We start from the raw sequence: 12,069 nt of genomic DNA on the forward strand, positions 1-12,069 counted from the left end.
ACCAAACACCTGTCTTCATGCCCGCCTCACCAAGTATGAGTTTGCCTTGGTCACCCCACCCAACTTTACCTATACATTCATGTTCAGCTACATTACTCCCCTCTTTTGGTCCCTGCGGAAGTAGTGACGAGATTGATCAGTTACATCCCAATGAAACACCGCACAATTGTGTCGACTTCATGAACTCAGAGCTGGGAGGTCTACAAAATGTGTATGAGACACCAATAAGTAACCCAGATTTTGAGCTTTTTGTTGATGGTTCCAGATTCCACCATGAAGGCACCTACAAGACAGGATATGCGGTAGTCACGATGCATGAGGTAATCATCCAAAGTAGCCATAATAAAGGTGCAAGTGCACACCAAGGAGACCACGCCTGAGGCAGTAGGCAATAGAATGGCTGATGAGGCCTCCAAAGTGGCTGCAATGCTGCCCCTGGACGGTGAAGGAGGGGTTAGCACATTCACTCACCTGCCTGGGACAGGAGTGGACCTCCAGGTGTTGAAGGGCCTCCAGGCACAAGTAGACAAGGTAGAGAAGATGGCCTCTGGGCTGTAGGGACTAAGTTATGTCTTCCCAGGTCTCTATACCAAATGATGACCTGGTGCACAGCGGTACGCACCTCTCCAAGGAGAGTATTTGCAGCCAGGTATTAGCAAATTGGCTTGCCCCTGGATTCAATAATGCCGCCACTAGGCTTGTAGGAGCCTGGATGATATGCGCACAGCATACCATAGGAAAAACAGAAAAGGTACCTGTGAAAAGTGCACCACGGTCACATTGCTCTTGCCAGTAACTGCAGATTGATTACATACAACTACCCAAGGTAGGTGTGGTATGAATATGTGCTCATATGCAAAGATCTGTTCTCAGGGTAGCCTGAAGCCTGGCCAGTATCTTCCCCCACTGCTAATAATACAGCCAAGAAAATTCTCAGTGAAGTTGTGTGTAGATATGGGGTCCCTGAGAGCATAGAGAGTGTCGGGCAACCTATGTTACTGGAGAACTTATGAAGGAGGTCATGGGATCAGTGGGGATAGAATAGGCTTTCCAATATAGAATTGTATCCTCAGAGATGTGACCAGGAGAAGGTGGTCGGCCGTGTCCACCACTCCTGTCACCCTTGGCCCCCAAAAGAAGCCGAAAGATACTCAGACGCTATAGTAGTATGCTAGGGGCGGCTAATATTACCACAAGGGTTAGCTAGTAGCCTGATTAAGTAATACATCTCTGGCATTTACTGGTGGATAAATACATATATCCGGAGGGTGACAGGAGTGGTGGACACGGCCAACCACCTTCTCTTGGACACATGCTGGGGATTACACAGCATCTAAAATAGACGCTGCACAGAATGACCAGTCATCAGTGAACAGAATGTGTAAGCAAACAGACATTGATGAATAGGAGTACTTGTATCAAAATAAGAAGGCTTTGTGTACAATAATAGCTAATACTCTAATGTGGTAAGCTGGTATAAACAATTTAAACATAGAGCGGGGACTACCTGCATCTGTCCTGTGGAATAGACAACAATCCACCTAACATACTACTGTTATTAATTTTTTAATCATACATAAAGTATAAAAATAATAAAAATAAAAATATAGAAGCATGTAGATGCATATATCTTAATGTATACAATAAAAGTCTAGTTTTAATTACACCGCTATTCCTCACCCTTCACTCCTTTTCCCTTTATATTTAAAATAGAGCAGGCTTTCCACACTCCCTATCACCCCCAGAGCAGTCGTAGGGTGGAAAGGATGAATGGTACCCTGAAGATGAGGATACAAAAGGCAATGGAAGAGACAGGGAAGCCCTGGACTAAATGCCTTCCCTTTGCTTTGTACTCAGTCCGGATAACGCCTAACCGGAAGTTGAGCCTTAGCTCCTATGAAATCTTGTTTTGAAGTGTGCCCAAGACAGGCTTGTACTTTCCTCAGCAGTTACAGGCAATGCATGGGGACCTTACCCAGTATGTTGGGGGTCCTACATAAGCATTTACAAGTGCATAAACGTGTATCTTCTTCCCTTCCAGACCTTAACTCCACAGACAGTACACACACAATACAACCCGGAGATTGGGTCATCCTCAAAAGACATGTGATGAAAAGCCTCGAGCGAAGGTTTGACAGGCCCTACCGTGTCCAGCTGAGTAAAACTCGAGGAAAAAACCAACGTAGTTCCATGACAGCTACTGCAAGCAGGTGCAGGAGCCTGGACTGTTGTGTTTCTCTGCGTGATGACACCCTGTGTCTCAACCCTAAATGAACATTTGAAAGATGAATGGGACTATAAGTGGACAAATGTTAGTGTCCCTCTTCCAATAGTGAGGCATGTTTTTGAGCATTGGTGCGTCATTGTAAAAGGCTCAATGTGACAACACTTAAGTTAAGGGATACCACTAGTTTTAAATTGAAAATTAGCTACTGTTTGACCTTTGTAGGTGTAGAAGTTAAGAATGCACATAATATAGAAAAGCTTGCTGAATTGTTTGGTAATATAATAGAATGTATGTTTGATGCTTTGAATATATATTGTACTGTAAATCCCAGTAACCAGTCAGCTATAATAGTCCTAGACTACCTCACTGCTGCATAAGGAGGAATGTGCCAAGTAATAGGTCTCACATGTTGTCATTTTATAGATCTGAAAGGCAACATGCAAATTAAAGCAGAGATCCAAATAGTTGATGAAATGAGGAATAAGTGGCTCCAGGAACACCAAGAAAAAGAGAATTTATGGTGGGAGGACACTTTCTGGTGAGAGAACAGCCAGCTAACTGGTTTAGTGGGATAGGTGGATGGCATGCCCAGCTGCTTATGGTCTTATTGCTGCTATATCTCATCTTAAAATTAGCTGTATGGGCCATAAGTAAATTGCCTTCATGCATGTCTAAAGTGGCAAAAACTGTTACCCACAGGCCAGCCATCAGGCCAGAACTCCAGATCTGTGAATTTATACAGAAGAGACAAAAGAGTACTGAATGACACTCCGTACAAATGGAATAGGTGACCATGCGGGTCCGGTGCTCTGATGGGTGGGATGGAGTGAAGATGATTGGTGAAACCTCCCTGCTAGGAATAAGACCCTGGCTGGGGTAGAAGTACCTCTGTGAGGCATCCGAATCTGCTGTAGGCCGAATGATATAAGGATAAACAAAAGAGGAGTTTATGAAAGTAACTGAAGAGTTAAGTAGTTTACTCTATATCATTCAGACTATGAGAATGAGATAAAGAGTTAATGATTGTTTTTGTGTATGTGGTCTGTAAAACTCCCAGGAAAGTGTAGTTCAGTTTCCGACAGACACCCTCATTAACCCCTTAATGACATAACATGTACATGTACATGGTAGCCGAGAAGGGGCAGTATGGAGCGGGCTCACACGTTGAGCTTGCTCCATACTCAGCGGGTGACAGCTGTGTTTTACAGCCGACACCTCACTGCAACGGGCAGAATCAGTCGACTGCGCTATTGATTCAGTCCAAAACAACGGAACCATGTCACAGCGGTGACAGACAGAAACCATTAGCTAGGTTTCCGTCACCATTGAGTTCAATGGTGAGGGAAATGGAAGCTAAGGTTTCTGTTTGACTTTCGGCTGAGGGGTTAACCCTACGAAAACCTCAGACGGAACCCATCAGCGGAAACTAAAGGTGATGTGAACACACCCTTACATTGGCCCTTGTTAAATTGGACGCAGAGTTTAGATCCTGAGCCCACCGAGTGCCCCCCAGCCACCCCGCTCCCAAGAAAGGACTGAGCCGCCTTGACGGGAGCAGTGACCTTTAGCCACAGCGCAATATCCTTCTGATCCCACCTAATAGCGGGACACAGCTCTTTCCACTGACAAAATTGTTTGTCGAACCTTAACCAAGCCTGACCTCCATAAGCGCGGTAAGCCTCGCTGATCGCATCCAGATAGCAAAAAAAGCAAGGAACAGTGTCCGGCTGGAGTGCCGTAACCGGAAACATCCCCGACAGGTAGAAGGGTGCCAGCTCCATGCTGTACACCAGCAAAAATCGACACCGCAGACCTCAACTGCCATTCCATCCTTGTAGCGTGGGACCCAGGAACATCATCCCCAGCAGCAGCTGGCCCTCTGACTGGATCCTCGCCATGCAGGGCAGCCGCGGAGACACCGGTCAGGTAAGAAGCAGATGGGGTGGCTGGGAGGATAGGCCTGACCCTCGATTCCGCCGAGCCTCGCCGCGGACGAGGATTCCTCTCAGGCCTGGCACCCTGGGAAGAGGTGTTCCCCCCGGGTGTCCGGCCTGGAGAGTGCCTAGAGGGGCTCCTCCTGCGGCACCGTGTTCGCGGGACGACATCCGGACTAAGCCAGTCTACACTACAGGCCACAGCCTGATTAATCTGAGGGGTTAAAGAAGCGTCCCACGTCGTTCCGCTGGAACAAAGGGAAGACCCGCTGCCGACGGGCTTGGAGTGGTGGGTACCACCTTTCCAGCGGGGCCGGAGTCTCGTCGCCCCCAACTAACGATGCCGGGAGAGATGGGGAGGAAGGGGCTCCGTTGACGATAGCAGCAACCTGCTCTCTGAGCTAGTCGGGTCCTCGAGATGCTGCAGCCGCACGGAGCTGCTCCATCAAAACGAGCTCAGAGGGGGACATGGTGAGAACACTGCTATCTCTTGCCTTCGCTTGAATGCTGTGAAAACGGCGGGAAGCCTCTCTTAATATTGCCCACTCCCCTTAATTTCCCTAGCCGCTCCCACTCCCCTCCTATCTAAACTCCCCCCTTTCCCCCTCCCCTTAAGCCAACCATGTTAACCCTTTCCTTCTATCCCGGTCATGGAGGCCTCTCCCTATCGCCTTTCAGACTATTGTACGGCCTGTTCTGTTCAGCTGTCCATACCTTTTCCTCTTGCTTCTCCTCCTGCACTGTCCCTCAGCAGCGCCTCCCTCCTCCGTGGCGCGTCTTCTAGTATACATAGTTACATAGCTAGTACAGTTGAAAAAATACATATGTCCATCAAGTTCAACCAAAGGATGGGAGAAAGGAAAGGGATGGGAGTAAATATAGAACTTTTTTTTACCCCTATTGATCCAGAGGAAGGTTTTAATTAATAAAAAAATAAATAAATATAAATATTACCCATAGGGCATTAACAAATCTTCCCTAAAAAGGAAAAATGTTTTTTAGATTGCTGTATTAATGATGTATTAACCTTCAACATTCAAACCTGATTTGTCAACGTCATGTATATCTTTTATGTGATATCATTCCGAAATGTTTTTCATTTCTTAACCAATTTGTACTGTTAACTCTTTAAATAAAGAATTGATAACAGAAAACTTGTTTCACCTGTAAAAACTGCATTGGTAAAACCACAAACCACACTACCACCAGTTTTACGGGCACACTTAGTGCATTTCAAATTGTCACATGTGTCCTCTCTATGGGATATCTTGAAATCACGACCTGTTTGTTGTACTTTAGGACTGGAGTTGATAAACACTAGTAGAGAGTATATACCTGATGTATCCTACTGATGGCCTATGTTGCAAGACCCAGCGGTATGATGTCTTGTCTTTCCATCCTACATTCCTTGGATCCTTCCATAACAGTTTGACTTGGTTAACCGAGTCACCCGTGTGCCACAAAGAGTTCCTGAGCTGTTCCCCGGGTCCAGTTGTTGATTTGACAGCCTATTGTAAAACAGTCAATTATTTTTACATAGTTTTACATACTTTTACTTCTTAAAGAAAAGGTTAAACTTAACTCAAAATATTTGGACCTACAATACTGTTTAGTATGCTCAATAGCACCTCACTGTCCATGTTTACCCCAACAATGATCATGCCAACAATTAAAAGCATTGGACAGGTTGAGAAAAACATGGCTGCTTCCTTCAAAAGACAGCACCCCATCTGTACATGGGTTGTGTCTGGTATTACTGCTCAGCTCCATTGAAGTGAATGGGGCTGAGATGCAATACCACATACAACCGTGTGGACAGGTGTGGCTCAGTGTTTGGAGGAAACCAGCCATGTTTTCTTATCCTGACAACCCTTTTAATTTATGGGGTCTTTTACAAAAATAAGATCATGTGTTTTCTCTGCGCTAATTTTCTCCTGTTGTTTCTCTTAGTAAGAAATTATAAGAATTCCATTTGAAATGTTAGTGTTTTCAACTCTCAAACTCAGTTCCAGAGAAAGGGAATAAGCACCCTTAGAGGTTGTTCACGTTGCGGTTTTTTTAGTGCCGATTTTGATGCAGAAACCACGTCAGAATCAGCACCAAGATATAACCCATATCGCCTCCCATTGATTTTAATAGGGGGCGAGGGACATTTTCTTCCCAGGCAGCTTTTGGCCACTCGCGGAAAGAAAAAAAAGAGAGGAATGCTTTTTCTTTGAACGGTTTCCGCCTCTGACCTCCCGTTGAAATCAATGGAAGGCAGAAACAACCTCCGGCGCTGATTTGGAGAGCGTTTTTTGCGGCGTTTCATGCTCGTAATTTTTGCCTTACATTCATAGAGCTAAAAAATACGAGGAAAAAAACCCTTAAAAAAACGCTGCCATTGTCAAATCTGCCTCAAAATTCCTGAAGTAGTTTTGAGGCAGATTTTTTTCTGCCAGACAGAAAACGCTGTGTGAACTTCCTCTTAAACGGCATAGATCAATTATAAAGGCTAGAAAAACTTCTTCTTAACTCCGTACTAGTAAAGTTAAGGCAGAATATTTCTGCAGCATTTCCGTTAAAACTAGCAGACATTCCGCTGCGGAAAAACCCGCACCATTTCCTGCATTTTTTGAGATTTCCAGCAAGGGAAACGAAATCTCGTTTACCTCTGTAATCTCGCGAGATTACGCTTGGTTTGCTGGAATCTCACAGAAAAGATTCAGAAGTGTCAGGATTCTGAATACACATGACGTCCAGGCTGGATTGTCATGTGTATTCATTATCAGGTGAGAGAAAGCGAAACACGGCGCCACATGGTGCAGGTTACCCAAGTGGGAATGGATGGTTGAGAAGAGTGATGCTTACCTTGAAGCAATGAAATTTGAGCGATGGAGAGAAAGGTGCTGCTGCTGCCGGGACTCGAGGCCGGTGATTCCAGAAGAACGACCGCAGATACTATGCTGGGTAAGCTGGAAAAAAGAGTCTGCAAGGGCGCTGCTGCACACGGATGAGACCGAAGTGAAAACTTCGGAATGATGATGATAATTCAATGATAAAATGATGATAATTGAATAAAATTTATTGGTATTATGACTACGCGTTTCAATGCCGTACCGGCATCTTCATCAGGTCATGAAAGAGAGCACAGACATCACAGTTTAAATAGAGTCTTGAAGTTCGAAAAAACCCGCCAATGTGAACAGGGGCAGGGCGTTCAAGTGACGTCAGAGTTCAAAGGTTAAAAAATGACAGATAACAATGACCAAAACATAATAAACATAATCAAAATAATAAAAATGTTAAAAAAGGAAAGATAAAGTCCATATGCTAGGAAACAATATAGGAACAATGAAACAAGTGGTACAAAATCAGGGGATGCAGAACAAGATGAGGGGTTATCCGTGAAATAAACGGATAAATAGGTGCTGGTGTCAATGCAAGATATAAAACAATTATAAACAGTATAAGAATAATAAAATATGTAAAATGTATAAATAGGCAGTATATTGGCACGATAATCAGGAAAGTCAGAAAGACAATTGGAAGTTAATCCTTATACACTCAAAAGAATGGAGTCGGCAAATGCCGGTAAAACATAAATAAATAACGGCTCAACGAATGTAGAGAAAAGGGATGTCATATGTATAAATTTAGAATGCAAAAACATAAATGTGAGCATTACTGAGAAAATAGGGGTAACAATACTGTATATGAATAATTTATACGAAATTTGTGAACAAATGAATCTGGTATGGTATAATGATACGCTATAAAGCCGATATTAAAGCCGGCAGCCGGTAAATGATAATAGGTAAAGAACGAAATAATAAAGATGAAGAATGATGTGGAGACAAGAGGCTAAATAATGAAATGTACAAATGTAAAGGAAAGTAAGTGATAATTAACAGTATGTACTATTAATACTGATGATGGCAAAGGGCATATGTCCTGAATATATTCCAAAGAAATCAAGAATATGTCTATAACGGAAAGAACCACTGATGATGCAAGAGAAACTTAAAGTAAGCAACGATGAAGATAAAACATTAATGGTACATAACATAAAATTGCACAAATATATTAAACCGACAATACGGGTCAAAAAACAGTATAGCCATGAATATATAATATAATGTCATATCATGAACTGAAACATAAATCAATAAATGGAAAAAATAAGAATATACTGTATTAGTAATTAAGGCCATTATTAATCCAAAGTGGACTCAGAGACATCATTAAGGCCATCAGGTTGAAGAGTTTTCATTTTAAAAATCCAGTAGTTTTCGCGTTGTTTAAGTTTGCTGAATCGATTAGTGATATTGTGCGGAATTTGCTCTATAGGTGTAATGAGCAAACTACTAAACTGACTATTATGTGTAGTGGAGAAGTGTCGAGAGACACTATGTTTTAAAAAACCAGTATTTATGTTGAATCTGTGGTTATTGATTCTGGTCCGTAAACATTGCGTAGTACGGCCAATGTATTGGAGATGACACGGACATTCCAACAAATAAATAACGAACGAGCTTCCACAGTTCAGAAAGCTATTGATCTTAAAAGATTCTTTAGTCATTGTGGATGTGTAAATGGAGGTCTTGTGAGTGATATTGGTGCAGCACATACATCGCTGTCGGCCACATTTGAAAGAGCCTAAAATTCTAGGAAGCAAAATGGAAACAGGTACCATGGGATTTTTTAGTTTACTAGGTGCTAAAATATTTTTAAGAGATTTTGATCGTCGATAGGTAATGGTGGGTCTATCCGGTAATTCAGTTTTTAAAAAAGGATCATTTCTCAAAATGTGCCAATGTTTATCAAGGACCTCTCGGATTTTTTTGTTTCCACTATTAAAAGTTGTAATAAAATTATTACTAAATTTCTGTTTATTTTCGATTGCTCTATCTTGCTTAATGCACGAAAATTGTGATAATAGAGAAGCTTTCTGACGTGCCCCTTTGATTAAACTTAAAGGAAAATGTTTTTCCCTGAACCTTTTTTCCAATAGGTTACATTCCTCTGTAAAATCGGAGTCGGTTGTGCAATTTTTTCTCACTCTTCTAAACTGTCCAAAGGGAACATTTTTAATCCATGGGGGGTAGTGGGCACTGTTGAAATTTAAGTAGCTATTTACATCAACAGATTTGAAATGTGTCTTTGTTATAAATTTGTTAATTCTGGTGTCAAATGAAATGGTTAGGTCTAAAAAGTCGATAGACAAAGTGGAAAAAGTGTATGTAAAAGACAGTCCTAAGTTATTTAAATTTAGATGCTCAATGAAAGATGAAGCTTCGGTCTCATTGCCCAACCAAACGAAGAGGAGGTCGTCGATATAACGTTTATAAAATAGAATTTTACTTCTGAAGGGGTGATCATGGTATATATATTGATCTTCAAATTGTCCCATGTATAAATTAGCATAGGACGGTGCGAACCTTGAGCCCATGGCGCATCCTTTGATTTGGTTGTAGAATTTATTATCAAAAGTAAAAGAATTATGATTTAAAATAAAGTCAACACATTTGTTTAAAAATGCAATCTGATTCTCTGGCATACAGGTTTTAGTAGATAATGCAGAACTAATGACCTTTAGACCTTTGGAGTGGGGAATATTGCTATAGAGGGCAGTTACATCAGCTGTGAGGAAATTGATGGGGTACATAGAATTGGTGATGTTAAGTGAGTGAAGTTCTCTGATTACTTGGGTCGAGTCCCTAAGGTATGATGGAAGACTGACTACTAAAGGTTGAAGGTGAGTATCAATGAAATGTGAGAGGTTGCTAGTAAGGGACCCGATCCCCGATATGATCGGACGACCTGGGGGGTTAGTTATGGATTTGTGCACCTTTGGGAGATGGTATAAAAAGGGTATGCTTGGGAAGGGCATATTGAGAAAGCCTCTTTCCTTTTTGGTGATGATCCCTTCATGGAAAGCTGTATCTATAAGAAGGGCGTATTTAGGTATATGAATGGGTAACGGGTTTATAGCTAATTTAACATAGAAACTGCTGTCGTCCAAAATTCTATAAGATTCATCCAAATATTTGTCCTTGTCCATGATAACAATCCCACCGCCCTTGTCAGCAGAACGGATCACAATAGTATTATTTTTGGCCAATGATTTCAGGGCAATTCTCTCCTGGTAAGTGAGATTATGAGGAGTATTAATGGGTTTATCGAGGGATCTGAGTTCATTACCTACTAAAGCAGAAAAGGTTTCTATAAAAGAACCTTGGTGGTGCAAAGGGTAAAAGTTTGATTTAGGCTTCAAATTAGTGGCAATAATTACTTGGGGACTAACTGAAGTGGATGGTTCAGAAATCGCAGTCGGTAATGGAACGGTAGGGGCCATTTTGGACATAGAGAAATGCCTAGTAAGGGTAAGTTTACGGATAAAACGATTAAGGTCCATAAAGAGATCAAAAGTATTGGGTGGGGAGACAGGGCAAAAAGAGAGACCTTTGCTAAGGAGACTAATCTCATGTGTATTAAATTCATAAGAGGATAAGTTGAAAAGTTTGATTTTTAATAAATGGTTCGATGTTTCTTCAGATTGGTTGGTGAGGGTCTCTTTGTTTGCATTTCGTTTACGGCCTCCTCTTCTTCCTCTATATCTAATTTTCTTTTTGTCGATATTTTTTGAACTAAGGGAAAAAAATGTGTAATTGTTTGAATTTTTGGACTTATGAGGTAAGTGATGAGGTGGTCGTTGCTGTTGATGGTCGGCGTGACAGGTGGCATTGTGAGTTGGGAAGGAAGTCCTAAAAAAGAAGTAGTAGTGTCTAAAAAAGATACAGGCGCTGAAGCTGCAGCTTCAGATGCAACAAAAATTGCATCATTAGGCAATGATGCAAAGGCGACATTCTCTGTACAGGTGGGTAGAGACATTTCAAAAAGACTAGCAGAGGTATTATGAATGGACAATTGTAAGAGGGAGGGGGATATGCCATGGTCAGAGGATAAAATGGACTCATTGGGAGATAGGGATATTGGGATGGGATTGGAGGACTCTTCAATGGTGGATTGGAATTGTAATAGACGGAATTCCAATTCCGAAGCCTTAAAAGCATTGATGGGTACTTTAGTAAGGTGATTAATGGGTGGTGCTGAAATAGTATCCATAGGGACATTATTGTGCTTAGGTACAGTAGGAACGGCAATAGAGACTGGTGCTAAAACCATAGTGCGTTTGTCTGTTGGTGAAAAAAGGTGAGCAGAATCTACAATAGGTTTTGAAGGATTATAGCTCCTCAGGCTGTTCTTAAAAAATCTATTGCGGGGTGAAAAACTCCGTGGTTCACCCCTATTGAAACCGTTAGTAAGGGGATATTTGTTAGAAGCCGCTCTTAGTGGGAGATGTAAACCTTCACGACGGGAGTTTACCGTATTCTCAATGCAGTTGTCAGAAGTTTCATTGCTTAAACTGGAGAAATTTTCATAGTCACGACGGTCTCTTTTGACCGTCGTGACTATGAAAATTTCTCCAGTTTAAGCAATGAAACTTCTGACAACTGCATTGAGAATACGGTAAACTCCCGTCGTGAAGGTTTACATCTCCCACTAAGAGCGGCTTCTAACAAATATCCCCTTACTAACGGTTTCAATAGGGGTGAACCACGGAGTTTTTCACCCCGCAATAGATTTTTTAAGAACAGCCTGAGGAGCTATAATCCTTCAAAACCTATTGTAGATTCTGCTCACCTTTTTTCACCAACAGACAAACGCACTATGGTTTCAGCACCAGTCTCTATTGCCGTTCCTACTGTACCTAAGCACAATAATGTCCCTATGGATACTATTTCAGCACCACCCATTAATCACCTTACTAAAGTACCCATCAATGCTTTTAAGGCTTCGGAATTGGAATTCCGTCTATTACAATTCCAATCCACCATTGAAGAGTCCTCCAATCCCATCCCAATA

General features: G+C 41.9%; 1 protein-coding gene across 1 annotated transcript in view; it reads right to left on the minus strand.

Annotated features, from left to right (window-relative positions):
• The window catches only part of COMP (cartilage oligomeric matrix protein), a 188,456-nt gene that overhangs the window by 8,572 nt on the left and 167,815 nt on the right, over window positions 1–12,069 (minus strand). The window contains exon 17 of the mRNA XM_075854768.1: window positions 5,497–5,669. Coding sequence (XP_075710883.1) covers window positions 5,497–5,669 — 173 coding nt within the window. The remainder of the gene's footprint in view (window positions 1–5,496; window positions 5,670–12,069) is intronic.

Source organism: Rhinoderma darwinii, chromosome 1, assembly GCF_050947455.1.
Source record: "Rhinoderma darwinii isolate aRhiDar2 chromosome 1, aRhiDar2.hap1, whole genome shotgun sequence".
NCBI classification, from domain to species: domain Eukaryota; kingdom Metazoa; phylum Chordata; class Amphibia; order Anura; family Rhinodermatidae; genus Rhinoderma; species Rhinoderma darwinii.